This window comes from Marmota flaviventris, chromosome 10, assembly GCF_047511675.1.
Source record: "Marmota flaviventris isolate mMarFla1 chromosome 10, mMarFla1.hap1, whole genome shotgun sequence".
NCBI classification, from domain to species: domain Eukaryota; kingdom Metazoa; phylum Chordata; class Mammalia; order Rodentia; family Sciuridae; genus Marmota; species Marmota flaviventris.
The window spans coordinates 22,792,777-22,811,083 of record NC_092507.1 but is presented as its reverse complement, the minus strand read 5'-3'; the positions used below and the strand labels follow the sequence as shown (position 1 = coordinate 22,811,083).

General features: G+C 36.2%; 1 protein-coding gene across 19 annotated transcripts in view; it reads left to right on the top strand.

The window, feature by feature from the left end:
* Pum1 (pumilio RNA binding family member 1) overlaps positions 1–18,307 on the top strand; it is a 122,310-nt gene that overhangs the window by 39,203 nt on the left and 64,800 nt on the right. For 12 of the 19 annotated variants that reach the window (XM_071617571.1, XM_071617575.1, XM_071617569.1 and 9 more), the window contains exon 4: positions 17,998–18,106. The exons of 6 other annotated variants lie outside the window; for them this stretch is intronic. In XM_071617571.1, coding sequence (XP_071473672.1) covers positions 17,998–18,106 — 109 coding nt within the window. The remainder of the gene's footprint in view (positions 1–17,997; positions 18,107–18,307) is intronic. One more of the 19 variants, XM_071617563.1, reaches the window with a different exon arrangement.

Sequence of the window (18,307 nt, the reverse complement as noted above, 5' to 3'; positions counted from 1 at the left end):
CTTTGTGAGTAGGCATTGAATAGTTAAAATTTTTTGGTGTTTTGGACTTGAGATTCTTGCTTTTTGTTATAAGATTTTGCTTTCAGCTTTTCTGAATCATCTGTGGTCACAAGACTCCTGTGTCTTATCATCTTGGATTCATTGCTTTTAAGAGATGATTGATGGGTGTCTTGTGTTTCCCATCCCTCCTTAAAATCATTGAAACAGTATGTATTAAAATATCCATGTGGTTATTGGCTTAGAGACTTTGCCATTTAATTTTCAGAGCAAAGTTTGAGAAGAAAATTTAACAGGTTGGTTAGATATTAAGTACAGAATTAGAAACTACTTTTTTTTTTTTTTTTTTTTGGCATGGATTGAACCCAAGGGCACGCAACTACTGGGCCACATCCCCAGCCCTTTTTGTATTTTATTTAGAGACAGGGTCTCCCTGAGTTCCTTAGGTCCTTGATAAATTGCTGAGGCTGGCTTTGAACTTGTGATCCTCTTGCTTTAGCCCTCCAAATGATGAGATTACAGGTGTGTGCCACCTCTCCTGGGCAGGAGAAACTACTTTGTCTGCTTCCCCTATTCCTGTGATTCTAAGATGCTCTAGTCCATCAATAGAAGTATAGATCAAAAATCCAATCCTAAGAAGAACAAGATAGAAAATTAATAAAATACCCTACCCTTACCCCTACAGGCTGAATTTTAATTGAATAGTGGACAAGATTTAATAACAGGGTGAATTTTACTTAAATGATAATTCTTTTTTTCTTACATAAGTGCAATTTATTGGGCTTGTATGTAATTTCTCAGATGTGGTTGTGTAAGTAAATAAATAAAGTATATTCCAAAAGTAATGCTGGGTCATCCCAATATTCACAAAGTAACAGTAGCAACTACCATTTGTCAACCACTTATTAGACAGATGCTAAGAAGTTTCCATGTATTGTCTCATCAGTACCACTGAGAGAACAGTTCTCTTATTCAGATAAGGAAGCCAAGATGCATGAATTAATCTGCCCAAAGTAACACTTGTAGTGAGTGGTAGACCTTGGATTCTGACCTGCATTCCTTCTACTCCAAAACATGTGCCCATAATTAAAGTAAATAAAACTACCATTTGTAAAATAATTGAGAGGTAAAACATTTCATTTTAGTAAGCTTCATAAAAATTGATGTTTTGGAGAGAATTTTGTATGTTACTTTTTTTGGGGGGGGGGGAGAGTTTAAATGCATTATAATACTTTACTTCCAAAACACAGATAACTTTCTGGTTTTTTTTTTTCTTAAAGTACAGCCCAGTTTCTAGACAAAGGAGACCACCTAAATATGCAATGAGGTTTCTGTACTCAAGGAGTTTCTTTAGCTAGAGGAAACAGTGAATCCATGTGAAAACAGAACTGTTTCTTCTGTGGTTGAAGTTCAGAGGAGGATCATTATGGCAGGACTCGTTGGAGATCATTTTAATGGATGTGGCATACCAGATAAGAAGCATCTTCTAGTCTAGTTAGGATTTGGATAGGGGCAAATTGGGAGATGATGTTGTTTTTGTAGCAATACAGGGGAGATTAGCATAAAAGAAAAATAAGAGTGAGCTTTTTCAATGAAATAAAAAAGCACAACTTCTAATTACTTCATTCATTTTTCTTCCTGTTTAGCAATAGTACATCTTCAGAAAGCAGTATGTAAATATTTACCATCATAAATAAAGAAAATTGCACGAACTTTTTAGCTAGGCCCATTACATATTTCTTGTGTGTTTGTATTTGTGTATATGTGCCTTCATTGAAGTATTTATGTACAGAAATAGATGAATCTTTAAAATTCACGGAGAATTGGTTCCATTCAACGTAATTGATTTCTAGTGGTTAAAGTTAGTGTTGCTTAGCTTCTATTTTTTTCCTTCAAAGCACTACTAGGACTCTTTGTCGCTTGGAAAAATTTAGAACATTTCATAGTAGAAGTCTTGCAAAGAAGTGGCTTCTAAAATTAACAGTTTCAAACCTTAAGTGCAGCCTTTGTTAGCTAAAGTACTCACTATCAGGGCTTTACTTGCCTCTTAATCTAGAAAGTCAATACTAAAAGAATGAAAGGAAAATTGTAGGATTGGGGCCACAAATAATATTAAAATAGTCCATGCACATTCTTGTTGGCCTTCTCTTTCAAGTCCTGAAAAGCTGAAAGTCATATACTTGAGTGGTTTTTATTTACTATGAAAGATTAGTCTGTGAGTTGAGAGTTAAGAGAGTATTTTAGTATTTTAGAGGCAGATGGGCTGAATTGGAGTTTCTGGGCTCTGTTCCTACATTGGTTTGGTATGATCTTGCAGGACTTGTTTCTTCTCTTGTAGAAGGGTACTGTTATTCCTGTTCATGCCATTTTAGCATGGATTTATAAAGAGAAAAGGAGAGGAGTTCTAATTGGAATATACTGTTGTGAGCCTTTGACAGAAAGATACCTTATTCTGCATAATTGTTTTTCCAAGTTTTAAAAACCAGGGGCCTTCTTTTTTCTTGACTTTCCTTGATGTGTAGTCAACTTGACAACTTCCAGGGTAGTTAAGATAGTAGAGAATACTATATTTTTCTGTGATGAGTGAATTGTATTTAGGTATTTGGCTATTTGTCTTTGAAAAAAAAAAATCTACCCTTGGAGCCAGGCAAGTGGTGTAGGCCTGTAATCCCAGCTACTTTGGAGACTGAGTCAGGAGAATTTTAAGTTTGAGGCAAGGCTTGGAAGTTTAGTTAGGCCCTGTTTCAAAATAAAAAAAATATAAAGGGCTGGGATGTAGCTCAGTGGTAGCGTACTCTTAGATTTAATTTTAGTACTGCCAAGAAAACAACAACAATAACGAAGCAAAACATCAACAAAAAAATCAACCACCCAAATAAACCTACCCTTGGTAATAACCAAGTTTGTAAATCTGATGAAGGAAATCTGCATATGGAGTGATAAAGGATCTGTGCTATTCCTTGGAAGTAAAATAAGGTGAGATTTATTTAAAATATAGCTGTAGATTCTTATCAGACATTGTAAAAGAATTCTGTTCATAAATATGAACTAGCAGAAGCATTGCAGAGGGAAGAATTTGGTAGTGATTTGGAGAAGGTGTAGACATTCATCATCTCTGGACTTGGCTTTTTTCCCTTTGTAAGTCAAAGATAATGCACTGAATAGTTTTCTCGGTGCTCTTTCAGGTCTGTGATTCTTGTAGTTTCCTCTTATTTCTGTCTTTACAGGTAGAAAAGAAGAATAGTTATGACTTTTAAGGTATTCCAGAGGACGTCTAAAAGATGCCCTTTTAGAGTGACTTTTCCCTTGTGTTTTGAGAGATTCTGGGACTTCTCATTGGTGTTTTTTTTTTTTTTAATATTTATTTTTTAGTTCTCGGCGGACACAACATCTTTGTTTGTATGTGGTGCTGAGGATCGAACCCGGGCCGCACGTATGCCAGGCGAGCGAGCTACCGCTTGAACCACATCCCCAGCCCTCTCATTGGTTTTTTAAAGTGACCATTTCACAGTTGTGCAGCTGCGTGACACTGGAGTGTTCAATAGAGTCCGTAGATGGATAATTCTAGAAAGCCTGATGTGCAGGCTGACCATGAAATTATTTTCCACATCTTTCTATTAGGGCAAAGAGCATCTCAGAACTGCAGGCATTTGGGTAACTAAAAGAGCTTGTAGAATTGCAGCCCTGAAAAGGGCTACTGTGTACTGGCAATTCCTTGTAAGTAAGTCCCATAAAAGAAGATCACTTGATTACAGAGGTGATTCAGTGTTGGAAAAGAGATATATTGTCCACCAGTGAGATGATGTATTCTTTCTTTCAGTCTAGAGGAACAGTTAATAATGCCTTGAAGTATATTAATATAAAAGTGCCTGGCCAAGGAGTACAACTAATTCCCCTTCTCTAAAAGAAACTTTTTGAATACAGGTGGGAATGTGAAAGGTCCTAGTTCCATTAGTTTTGTACTAATACTGTTTGGATTGGGGGCATTTTTGACTTCTTTTAAAATGAAATGTTTACTTTAGAAAAAAATGACTAGCCAGGCCAGGTGGCCCAAAGGAGCAAGATCATAGTAATTGGCTTACATATTAGTTAACGACTGTGTATTAGATGTGAAATGATCTTTCCATGAGTATTGTTTGGGGAAGTTCCTGGTACCCCATAATAGTTTTGGGGTTGAGATTGGGCATTTTGAGATGTCCGATAGGAGAAGGTATTCTGTAACTAGGAAATGTGGGTATATCTGACAGTTAGAACCTGGTTTCTAATTTTGTCCTGTCACTTTGAAAACTATGTACAACTCATTCCAGTATCTGCTTTCTAGGCTGCACTAGACCCACTGCTATTATGTTCTGCTACATTCAAACATTCCAAGAGAGCATATCTGTGTTCATTAATTTCTGCCCTGTTATGATCCTTCTTTGGCTAAATACTGTTATCATTCTTTGATACTTATCATTGTGCTTGATTGAAGGGCAAACCAATGAAATTATACTAATACTGTTCAGACTTTTTTAGCATTATTGATAGCACTTATCTATGTAAATCTTAAAAAAAAATTTTTTATTTGTAGTTGGACACAATACCTTTATTTTATTTTTTTGTGCTGCTGAGGATCGAACCCAGTGCCTCACATGTATTAGGTGAGCATTCTACCACTGAGCCAACAACCCCAGGCCTATTTGAATCTTATAAAAGGTTTTGAGGTATATTATTTTCCCTTTTAAGATGAGGAAAAGGAGCCAGGAGTGGTGGCATACTCCTATGAATCCAGCAACTCAAGAGGTAGAGGCAGGATCATAAGTCAAGACCAGCTGTAGCATGTTAGCAAGTTAGCAAGACATTGTCTCATAATAGAAAATAAAAAGCGCTGGAGGTGTTACTGAGTGTTAGGGTACCTCTGGGTTCAATCCCATGTACCACTGCCAACAAAGAACAATAGTAAGATGAGGAAAAGGAGTCCTAAGGTAAGATGACTCCAGCTAAGGTCATAAGTGTCAAGATTTGGATGGAGTTAAAATTCTGTGTTGTTAGGGTCAAAAATAATAGAAACTGAAATAAATTGAACATATACAATTTTTTCCAGTACACTGCTAATCACTTCATATGTATTACAATTTTCGTAGTGATCTTGCAACTTATGGTGCCTTTTATAAATAAGGCAGACAGAATTAGAGAGGTCAGTGAAGTCATGAACCAGCTGTTTGAACTTAAATTTCTGTAACTTCAAATCCCAAGTTTTCCTACTATTTGTTCTGCATATTAATTGAGTCTACTAACTATTCAAAATCCAGCTTCAAGTATCTGTTCCTTTTTCTCTCACTAGCTAAAAGAGGTGCAAGGAATTCAAATAGCAAGTGATTTGTAGTATTCTCGTGGCCCTCCCCTATCCCCACAAGAGGACCTTAGTTAATATTGGTTGTATTTTCTTTCCCTTTTTTTTTCTTAAAAATTTTTTTTAATTGTAGATGGACAGAATGCCTTTATTTTATTTTTATTTTTATGTGGTGCGGAGGATCGATCCCAGTGCCTCACGTATGCTAGCCAACTACTCTGCCAGTGAGATACAAGCCCCAGCACCTTGTTTTTGTTTTTAAGAGAGAGAGAGAGAAAGAAAGAAAATGAATTTTTTTTTTTTTTTTTGTAAATGACATAACACAATGCCTTTATTTTATGTGGTGCTGAGAATCGAACCCGGGTCCCGCCCGTGCTAGGTGAGCGCTCTACTGCTGAGCTACAATCTCAGCCCCCCTTGGTTGTATTTTCTATTGAGATAACTTTTCCATCCTCAGGGATGTAGAGGAGTAGAGCAGAGGATAAGAAATAGAAAAAAACTGAAAGCACTCAGTTTTTACCTTCTATACAATATGTGTATTTTAAAATTATTCTATAGTTACTTTTATAGAGTGTATAGGATGAATAATACCGTCCAAGTTGAATCTGATATAAAGCATTTGTCATAAAAGATTTTTCATTAAATATAGTTGTAACTGGATCAGTAGGACACTTGAGCCACTTCTTAGGTCATAGAAACATGTCCTTAAAACAAAAACAAAAACAACCAAACAAACCCCAATAGTCCTTATTTTATGTATACACACAAGTAGACAAGATGGTGTTTGGAAAACTGGAATTACTTTTTGTTAATTGCTTGCGCAAGCTTGTGTAAAACTATGTTGTGTGTAATTCCTTCTGATTTACTGTAATTTTGCTGATAAGGAACCAGAACATAAAAGCCAATTCATTAAATTTTATTCTCTTTTGCATATATGTTTTTCTACATTTTTAAATTGGTGCTTTGTAGTTGTACATGATGGTGGGATTTGTTGTTACCTATTCACACATGTACACAATTTAGCAATATAAACAGGCCAATATCATTCTTTAGTATCCACTCCCCCAAGTCTCTTTTCTCTATTCTACTGATCTCCATTAGATTTAATTCATTGTAGTTTAGTTAATCAATGTATGCAGTGGTTCTCATAGTGAGGCATGTAAAGAAAGTAGAATGTACAGAAAAGTATTGGTATTTTCTGTATACCTAGCAGCCATGTCTGTGAACTATTCCTTTCCTGCAATGAATGAAAAAAGGGTATGGCTCCATAACTAGCACACTAAGATTCATGTCATTCAATAATTAAAAATTCCCCGAGACTGGATGTGTGCATAGGTTAAAATATTTAGTTCCATCTTGAGGTGAAGTATTCTTTTCCCTCTCAGATGAACTCTTTCCTGCTTTGGGGATCTGAGGAGTGTTGGTCCTAAAGCATTCTAGAAGTTTTTGCTGTTTTATTTGTAAACTTTGCAGGTTTCCTAAGTGACCTGGGATGCATCTTTTGCATACTGGGTTCTCAAGTACTATTATTTAGTTGTTATGAAATATAGGCCTATTATAACATGAATGTGGTTGTGCTATAGATCAAACTAGTCATACACCCACACACACAGAAACAGCCTCATTTATAGGTAATTTGATAACCAATATTCTGTTTCCTTACATGTTTACTCTTGTATTATGCAGGAAAACCAGATTTACCTCAGGTATTGCATCATGTTTTGCACATACTTTGCTGTCATCTGTCAGGTTTTATGAAGATAATAGAGAAAAAAAAGTTTCTTGTAGCCATTTTTCCAATAATCTGAAACAGGAAGTTACTAAATTTGCCTTTTAGTAGATTTAGGAGGGTGTGTGCAGTGGAGAAAGGATAGGTTCATTCATCCCCAAATAACAGGTGCTATCTGTGTGAGTATTTTTTTTTGAAAGGTTTTCTTTATAAAATTACAAACAATGGTTTATTTTATTTTTATTTTTTTAAATGTGTGGGTTTGGGGACGAAGTTGTTGACTAATTGTGGTTTTTAAAAAATATCTTTTTAGTTGTTGATGGATCTGTCTGTCTATCTATATCTACCTATCTACCTACCTATCTATCTACCTTCCTATTTAATTATTTATAGCTCTGAGAATCAAACACAGTGCTTCTCACATGCTATGTAAGCGCTGTACCGCTGAGACACAACCAGCCCCTCGTTGTGTTTTGATGTGTAAAGAAGTTGGGGAACCCTTGTGAATTTTGGAGTTTTAACAGTAATCATCAGCGGAAGAGCTGACCCTGCAATTCTAACTTATTTGCATTTATCCTAACATTTGAGAGTTACCAAATCTTATCTTTACCTGATTGCTGTTTTCCTCCTTTTATTGCTCATTTTGGTTCCCCAGGAACCTTCAGTGACTCTTAAGGGCTGCCTTAATTCCCTTAGGACTTATAAAATGTCAACTTGACAATATTAACATACTTGAGTACTCTTTTGTCTACCCTTTGCCCTCAACTGACTCTACCAAACAGATTCCTAATTAAGAGAACTTCTGTGTATACACAGTGACTTCATTTCTGATCATCATAATGGGCTGTGACTTTTAACTTTTGAAATTCTATAGTGTTTTTTGATATGCTGTGAAAGCTGAGAGGGATCCCGGCAGCTCTTCCTTCCTTGGTTCGCACAGGTTCCTTCTCTTACCATTTCATGCTTGGGTTGTTGCAGTGGCCTCTCTGCTTAGATGCTTCAGCATCCATTTGTTTCCCCTCACTACACTTTGTGGAGGACGGTCAGATTAATCTTTTTAAGTATTTTTATGGTGACACTCCCCATTGCTGCCTCTTGGGTTAGAACCAAGAGCCCTGGGTGATGCACACAGTCTGGCTGGCCGTGGGCGCTAGTTGTGCTTTCACCTTCTCCTTACTTCTCCCCTGTGTAGATGGCCAGTCTCCTAAAGGGCACACGCTCCACTGGCCTTTCCTTTCACCTTTGTTATTTGCAGAAAGTCCCTTGCATTGTCTGGTCTTCCCTAAGTTCCCTCCTTCTTTAAGACCTTCCTTGACCACTCTTTTTTCGTCATTGTCTTTTTTAAAATTTATTTGTCGATGGACCTTTTTATTCTATTTATATGCAGTGCTGAGAATTGAACCCAGTGCCCCACACATGCCAGGCAAGCACTCTACCACTTAGCCACAACCCCAGCCCTTGACCATTCTTATTATCTTAAAGTACTGCATATCAATTGATAAACTGGTTTTTCTTTTATAATTTTTTAAAAAGAGAGTCTTTTGCTAGTTTTTGTTAACTTCAAGAAGTGGCTAATGGAGGCTCTCCTGGGTCTGTTCAAGTAGCACCTTTGGAGTTTAGATGCTGAAGCTTCCCCCTCAGCCCCAGCCAGAAAAGCAATGTTGGTTTTCAGATGTAGGGAGACCAAATTACCTCATTTTAGCCAGTACTGAACAGTTTGTGTGATTTCATCTGTAGTGGTGGAAGTGTTACTTAAAGGCATCAGATATCACTATTAATAGTGCTTATCAAAGTGCTTAATAACCCAGGGAAACATTAAAAAAATAAACAAAGCTGTTGGTTTTATATACTGCGTAATTAGGCAAAAAAATTAGACTTCCTCCCTCCCTCTCTTCTTTCCCTTTTGAAGGAGTGTATATTAAATTTTCCATCAAAAGAGATTTTAAGAGACTGTTACCAGGAGTGATAGTGCATGCATGTAAACCCAGCTACTTGGGAGGCTTAGGCAGGAGGTTTGCAAGTTGAGGCTGTTCTCATTTACTTATTGAGATGTTGCCTTTAAAAAAAAAAAAAAAAGATGGGGTAGAAAGCTTGCCTAGCACAAACAGGGCCCTGGGTTTGTTGCACTTTACCACCAAAAGGAAGAAGGAAAGGAGGAAAAGTGGAGGGGAGGCATCATCATGGAAACCAGTAGTAGCCATTTGTTTCAATAGGGTAAAAATTTTGAGCAGTAAGTACTGGAAGCCAGGTTGTAATTATGCCTACTAGAGAAATATAAAAAAAAATATAGCAGATGTTGATTCTTAGGCACTTTTTTATGATTTCAGTGAAATGAAACAGAACAAAAATATTTTAACATTTAAAAATAATCTTTACACATAAGTACTGAGTAACTAATGAAAGAGATAGTTTCTTAACTATATATAAATGGAAGGTAAAAATGTTGGTAGTTCCTATGATGTTCCTAAACTAAAAGAGGTGATAACTAAAAAAAAAACCTGTGCTCTATATTGTTTCTTTCTTTTCTTTTCCCCTTCCTCCCTCCCCCATCCCCTCACCCTGGCCCTTTACAACACTGAGCTACATCCCCAACCTTTCTAATTTTTATTATTTATTTGTTTTAATTAGTTATAGATGGCAGTGGAATGCATTTATGCACTTTGATAGATATATCACACATAGATGGGATATGATTTCTCATTTTCTTGAGTATACATGTTTTAGAATCATATTGGTCATGCAGCACATATATACTAATAATGTCTGTTTCATTCTACTAACTTTCCTATTCCCATATCCCCTCCCTAACCTTTTAATTTTGAGACAGGGTCTTGCTAAGTTGCTTAGGGCCTTGCTAAGTTGCTGAAGCTGGCCTCAAACTTGGGATCCTCCTGCCTCAGCCTCCTGAGTCCCTGGGATTACAGGCGTGTGCCACCATGCCCCGGCTGTATACTTATTTTTAATTTAAAAATAATTGTCTTGTGATGAAATCAGTAAGGAGTATTTTGAATACTTCTTATTTATGCTGCAGTCTTCCAAGTTAGAAGCTTAATTATTAAAATTATTATAAATAGTATAATATGAGCTCCTTTAAAATTACCACTAAGCTGTCATTTTAAAGGTTGGTTAAAGTGAAATGTGCTTATTGAAGAGAAGTTCCCTATTTGTAGTGAATTCCAGACCACCGTAATCTCAATTTTTATTTATTACAGAATCACTTGTAAACCAAAACAAAAGTATGTTTTGTAATAATCCCATTGTACCAACAATTACCTATTTTTGTTATTTTTTCGTCTTAAACTACAAGGGAAGGTTACATGAAGAAAAGCAGTGTTTACATTTGTAATTTTGTGTTTTACTTTTTTTTTTTTTAAAGAGAGAGGGGGAGAGAGAGAGAGAGAGAGAGAGAGAGAGAGAGAATTTTTTTAATATTTATTTTTTAGTTATCAGCGGACACAACATCTTTGTTTGTATGTGGTGCTGAGGATCGAACTCTGGCCGCACGCATGCCAGGCGAGCGCGCTACCACTTGAGCCACATCCCCAGCCCCGTGTTTTACTTTTAAAATGTAATATTTTGTTATTGTGCCACAGCTACTTAATTGTTAAATATTTTAATTTGCATTCAACTTTTTGTTTTTATATTTTGAATGCCAAGTTTTCTTCTTTTGGGGGTGGGTTTCTTAGGGGACATAAGCCAGAGGTGCTTCTCCACTGAACTAAACCCACAAAACTCCCCACTACTTTTAAAATTTTATTTTGAGATCTCTCTGTGTTGTCCATGGTGACATTGAACTCAGTCCTCCTTGTCTGAGCCTCATGGTACATGTATGTACCACATAGCCTGGCCTAGCTTTCTTTTTTGAATTTTGTTGTTATCAATGTTGAGATAAATTCTCAGGAATGTACTGAGTCCTTTTTTTTTTTTTTGGGTAGAGAAGAAGTTGAACTTTATTAAATATAAAAGTTTTTCTGATTTAAAGGTCAACATGACTTTTGATATATTAACATGTAAATGTATGTGTCCACATACGCATGGGCATGATGAACACAAATATGCACTCACGCCTCAAGGCTCTTCCAAAGAATTGTGGTAACAGTAGATGATGGGACCTTGTTAAAAGTCGATTTATGCTTTTCATATGAAACTTTGGTAGTGATTTATATAAGTGTAGATTATGGTATTTACAAAAGCTCTTTACATACTACTCACTTGATTTCACCCCAGTCTGTAGCAGGACTAGATAAATCTCTTAGGTGTTAAGATTTTGAGAAGTGTCTTCTGGAAATTATGTCATGGGTTAGGATAGAACATGTGATTGTCAGTGGTTATTATCATACTTCTTCATTTCAGGTCCTTCTCTGAGTTGATGCCAACTTCTCTTAATGTACTGACAGCACGATGACAATATGTTCTCATACAAAAAGAATTTTTTCTTCTGCTGTTTTACCAGCTAGTTAAATTTCAGTCATTTGACTTGTGCATTGGGTACATTGGAGTGAAACTCAGCTTGTGATGGTGCTCACAGGGTTGTAGCACCTCAGAGCACTGTGCAGTCTGTGTGGAGTGTGTAAGCAGTAAACTAATTTTTTATTCCTTTCAAGGGCAGAGTAGTTGTTGGAACGCCCATTTGGCATAAAACCTCATTGATTCTTCCCTATAGAATATTTGTATTGGTAGAGTCAGCTCAGTAAATCACCTCCCGTAGTTTCTGCACAGCTCCACTCGTGGTTCTTGTAGTGTTTGTTGGCCGTTTGTCTTATTATTTGAAGTAGAGCGACCTGGATGATGATCATGTTGTCTCCTGGTTGAGTCCATAGGAACATTTCATTGGCAAACTAGAGTACTGTGAAGTCTTTTGGTTACTGCTTTCCTCTTTTTTTTTTTAATGTATTTTTTAGATATCAATGGACCTTTATTTTATTCATTTATTTATATGTGGTGCTGAGAATCGAACCCAGTGCCTCACACATGCTACTCAAGTGTGTTACCACTGAGCCACAACTCTGGCCCCACTGCTTTCTTCTTAAATAAAAGTAGTAGTTGAATCTTTGGGTTGTTCCTATGAGTTCAGTGTTGTATTCTTCCTTTACAAATTGTATCACATTTAATGTTAACAACATTTTCTAGGTGAGATCACCAAGGCAGAGGTTTAATTGACGTAGCTGTTTTATGATTTCAGAGCATGCATTTGTGTTTTTATCACTCCGTTAAAATTTTTTTAGTTATAGATGACATAGTACCCTTATTTTACTTATTTATTTATATGTTGTGCTGAGGATGGAACCCAGTGTGCATGTGTTAGGCAAGCGCTCTACCACTGAGCTACAAACTCAGCCCTTTTCACTGTATTTTTAAAATAAGAAGCTTTAGAGGTTCTTGATGTTCTTAGACCTTTATTTCTATAGGTGTTTAAAGGGATTTTAGTAAGAGTTTATGAGATAATTGTATAAGTGTGGCATTGTATATTGTCTTTTTTGTTAGATGGGACAACAGTGTTCCCAGGCAAAATGTAATAATTTCCCAAATGGCCAGCATTGCTTGTAATTAGTTTCTATTATGTTCTCATGAAATATGCTTACTTAATTCTGTTGCTTTACAAACCTGTGGTTCAGGTTGGAATAAATAGTTTGTGTGTGTGAGTTTTTTTTTCCCCAAGGTTTAAGAACAGTGTTGGTGGGGCAATTGTGAATCACACTTAATAGAGCACTACAAGCAAGAGGATAAAATCTGTTTTATTGGTGAGGATGATAGTATCACTCAAGCTTTTTCTCTTGGTTTGTAGGTTTTGAAAGGGACTTTAGCTACTACTTCAGTGATGATTATGGGATCAACTTCCTTCTCAACCAGAACCACAAGAGACTAATGTATAAAAATCATAACAAATTCTACTTATTTATGAGAAGAAATAATAACTCAATTGAACAGGATCATTGTGTTCATTGATCGTGTGCTTGGCTAGAGGATGAAATCAGTTCTCTTAAGAAGTTGCTTGGTATAAGCAGTGTCAGTGTTAAGGAATTTATTTGAATCTTTTTATTATTGTCTATTGTAATCAGACTCATTTGATGTATTAATTGCTTTTAAAGGGATGAACTTAATCCCTGCATCCTGAGCCTTCCTCTTCAGCGTGCCAATTGGATAATAACATGCACAGTCTTGACTCCCTCTGTCTGTCTGTCTGTCTCTCTCAAATATTTTTTTTAGTTGTAGATGGACACAATATCTTATTTTTATTTATTTATTTTTTTTGTGGTGCTGAGGATTGAAGCCAGTGTCTCACACATGCGAGGCAGGTACTCCACCACTGAGCTACAGTCCCAGCTCCTATCTCCTTCTCTTTTATTGGATCAATTCCTAATTCCTTTATCTTCCTTTAGAATTGTCAGATCTTTAAGTCGTCTTTTTTCTTTCTATAAAAGTTTAAGTCGTCTTATTGCCTAATATTAAAGTGAATTTTGTAAACCTCTTTTGTGATCTGTTGCTTTTTGTCTTGTCAAAAACATTCTTGGTCTGGGGCTGCAGCTCATTGGTAGAGTGCTTTTCCCAGCATGCCCGGGGTTCCATTTGTGTTTTTATCACTCCATTGCAAAAATGACAACAACAAAATAAAAACAAAAATTAAAACAATCTTTATTCTCAAATTCTTGATGAGGTAAGTTTAAGCAACTATCCTTCTATATGCTGGCAGTATTTAAATTTTTGGTTATTAATATAGGTGTGGCCTATTAATACTTAGAGGGTTGGTGAACCAGCCCAATTCTGTTTATATATTACTACTTCCAGAGGGCTTACTATTGAATTTGAAATAGTTTGGAAAATGCATCCTCACTTTGTTTTATAATTTAGTAATTTCTTATAATAGAATCATTTGAAGTTAGGTGTTTTTATTTTAGTCAACTTTTGAATATGAGTGATTGCTACTAATTCTTAGTAAATGTAGCATGTCTAGATTGATTTAATTTTGCATTTTTAAAAATCAAGTCAATTTTAATATATAAGGGTTGTAAGACAAAGTAGGGGAAAACATGAAAAGGGTGGAGGTAATTACCTTCTTCTAAATTAAAAAACATTTTACTTTTAGCACTTGGATTTAGATGTATGAGAAGTGGAACAAGAATTGTTCCTGAAAACAAAACTGTAAAGTCATGTTTTGAATACCCAAAACCACTTCCACGTAGTCACAGTTGTTTAGTTACCTAATGCTATAAAACAAATTATGTAACATTTAATAATGCAGTTCTTTAAGCCTCACAGTTTCTGTAGGTCAGGAACCAGGCATGGCCTTACTAGGGCCTCTCACAAGCTGCAGTCAAGATTTCAACTGGGGCTGCATTCATTTCATCTTGATTGGGGAATGGTCTAGCCTCCAAACTAGTGTTCTTGATGTTAGGGTCCAGATCTTGATTGTCCAAATCCTAATGTTGTACAGAGATCTTTCTTGGTTCTTTGCTATATGAACTTCTCTCTGGGGTGGTTCACATCATGGCAGCTGCCTTCATCAAAGTGAGCATGCAGGAGGACAACAGAAGACAGAAGAGGATTAGCAATGTGGATACCACAGACTTATGGAGCATATGTGAAAGCAACACCCATAACTTGCCTTAATGTTATTTTTTAGAAATATGTCACTTAGGTCCTGCTCACTATAGTGAAGGGTATTTTAGATAGGAGTTATCTGTGATGCTGCTTACTGCAGTTGTGTAGATTTGTGTGTTTTAGAGCAAAGAGAAGTGCTCAGTTCTCTGTAAGACATGTAGACATTTAAAGGCTTATTTGCTAAGTTTGCTTCTGTTTTTTCCCATGTGCCTCATTTCATTATTTTGCATCCTTCCCAATTCGCAGAACCCCTTGCAGTTCATACTTCTGCTCTTTCCCTGTCTCCTGCTCAGATTGCTGCCATCCTGCTCTCCTGCCTCCCCTTTGTTTATCTCTTCCTAACTTGCCTTTTCAGTCCCTGTTGTTTTCACTGATAAAAATTAATTGATCTTCGTACCACTACTTTGGGAATACATATGGAGTTCTAGTACTTTGGGGGCTTCCTCTAGCATCTGTTTAGGATTTATTTTGATTACGGAAGAATTATATTTATATCAATTGTTAATGGCGGGAAAAATGGATGATTCTTGGTAACGTAGGGACTTGAGCTCATTGGTGTGTATTTTTTTTTAAATACTTTATTTAGTTGTCGATGTATGTTTATTTAATTAATTTTTTTATATGTGGTGCTGAGAATTGACCCCAGTGCCACACACATGCTAGACAAGTGCTCTACCACTGAGCCACAACCCAGGCCCTGGTGTGTATTCTTTTGAGACTTGTTTTGATTGCTACTTTGAAGTAGAATCAATTCCCGTCCCCTCGGTAGTACTGGGAATTGAACCCAGAGCCTTGTACATGCTAGGCACTCATTCTGCTCCTGAATTACATCCCCAGTCCAGTTTTGAATTTTATTTTGAAATGGGTTTCGCTAATTTGTCCAGCAGGCTTGAATTGTGATCTTTCTCAGTCTGCAAACTAGCTGGAGTTACAGGCTTGCACTGCTGTGCCCATCTAAGAATCTCCACTTTTTAGCACTTTTCTTCATGTTTGCTGTATCATTGTTTCCTTTTGAAGAATTTAGCCTAGAAACAGCTTTGTTTATTTGCTCATCTGCTTGTTCTGACTTTGCATATTATGACAACCTGTAGTGAAAGAAAGGATCTTAGAAATCATCTTTGAAACCTTGAGCTCAAAGGCTGTTGCTTTGAATTGGCAATTTGACAAATTGTGGAAAAGACTATTTGCAAATGGAACTTGGTACTTTCAGAAGCTGTTGCTAGGATATCCCTGTTCTGTGCTAGGATATTACCCAAGTTTTGAATAATAATTTCCAAGCTTGTGTGGAAAAGGATGAACATTTAAAAATTAAAATTTTTAATCTTCGTGGTTTAAATTACTCACCTCTGTTCATCTCTCGTTCCTGTCCTTCTTTCTTCCTTTCTGGGAATATAAATTTCATGAGGTGACACCTTGTGCTGACCTTTGTTTTTTTTTTTTGGGGGGTAGACAAAGGGGTAATGGATGTGGACTCCTATTTGCTCTAACTCCCTTCAAAATAGAGAATAATAATAATAATAGTAATAATAATTATTATTATTATTGTTGTTGTTGTTGGAAAGGATACAACCCATCAGGATGGAAACTATTTCTCATCTTTGGCTAGGACATTACCGAGATGAAAACAAGAAAAAAGTTCTTCAGTATTGTCTCTTGCATAGTTTACGTTAATTTTCAGTATTTCTTCTGTGATTTGACAGCTATTTTCACTAGGTGTGATGCCATCAAATTTACTTTTTGAGAACTTTGTATATGGCGGACATTGTGTAAGGCACTCATTGACAATCTCTGTCATTGTCTCAGCAGCCTGAAAAATATTTCCTTCATCAATTAAAAAAGTCAAAAAAAAAAAAAAAAAAGTAAGGCCCAGGACAATTCAATAATATATCCCAAGGAACAGTGGAATCCTCTTGTCATGCCTTCTTACCTGGCCTACTGCTTAGCTTTGATCTGGGCTCTCTCATTTCACCCTCTTTTCCTTTAGTCCTTGTATGTTAACAGACCCCAGAGGCACACCAGGATGCAGTGCTGCTGCTTGTAACTATTTCTCTTTGGAAAAACTTAGGCATCTGTGCATATATTGTTATGATATTGTTTTATTAGAAAATAAATGAAGGCCTGAAAAGCGTGTGGGAAATAACCCATGTCTGTGAGACAGAATTACAGAGCTATTTAACGGTAGGTTAAAATTATGCTGAGAAACATAGAAATTATGTTTGGGAAACCAGGATTCATTTTAGTAGGCAGAGTTTAGTTTTTCTTTCATTACCATTGGGGTATAGCTTATAAATTGGAAAGTTAATCTTTTATTGTGAAGGAAGAAAGCAAATGTTTGTGCTTTTTGGTGTGTGTGTGTGTTTTCTGTTCCTCTGAGAAATTTAATTTTAGGTGTATGACTTTTTATGTTCAAAATCAATGATTAAATATTATCTCAAACTTCTTAGTTTCCTGTCTAAGTAATGGCAGTTGAAAAGAAAACATAATTAGAGGAAATAAGAGGGGGCATTTTTGTGTGTAAAAGCCGATGACCAGAACCAAGAATGATGGAGTTCTTAATTCCCTATCACTGATGCTTTGATCTTGTGCAAAACTGTACTGTATTTTGCTTGAAAGGTTGCTTAGCATTTCTTTGGTTGAAACTAGTTTAAAGTTCTCATTGGTTTAGGAGCAATGATGCCTACATTTCTGAGAACTATGATTTTTGAAGACATTTAAATGGCATACTATGAAATATTGTTAAAATTAACAGAGGTTAGGAGATTTTATTTCCTTTCTCGTAATGGACAGAAAACATTTCTGTCTTTCCAAAATCTTGAAATAGGTTAGTGTTGTGGTTGGGAAATGTTTCAAGAATAGAATCTTTGTGTATTAAGAAGTGAATTTTGCCTCTAGCATTCCATAGCCGGGGTTCATAGCTGGGTTCATGCTCCAGTGTCAGTAGGTAGTACACATGTAGTTAGCAGTGTTTTAATATTTGTAGGTACTTTCTTATTCAACAAGAATCCTCTTAGCAGGCAGTAGCTAATAGGGCCAATATTAGTTTGCTTCCCTTCCCTTCCCCTTAAAAATCTTGGCATAGGCTAAGTGAATAATTCTAGATATTTATGCTGAGCCTCTATTGGATAGTCTGATCAGTGTCCCCTTTTGCCTTAGACCTTTTTATGTCTTTTACCAAATATACAGTAGTGCTTTGACCATAGCTGTATAGTCAGAACACTTTGATTAAAGACCTTCAGGGCACATGAATATCTTCAGTACCCTTGTCTGAAAGAAAGTGTTGACTGCTGTACTTTCATCCTTTATGAATTCTTTAAAAGCATCTATTATTTTTAATTTGCAGCAGCTCTTGCCAGGTAAAAAGTTTTGGGAAACAGATGAATCCAGCAAAGATGGACCAAAAGGAATATTCCTGGGTGATCAATGGCGAGACAGTGCCTGGGGAACATCAGGTAATCTAGATCTAGCATCTGTACTGTGATTTATGCCTGTCTTAGAGCTCCTTTCCTCAGCAATTGGCAAGTCATGAATTTTACATCAGCGACATAAGCATGTCAAGCAAATGTCCTGTTCTGTAGTATAACTGCCATTAAGGAGCTTATATGATGTAATATATTAAAATGATTAACAAAATCAAATCTTCAAAATTTTCT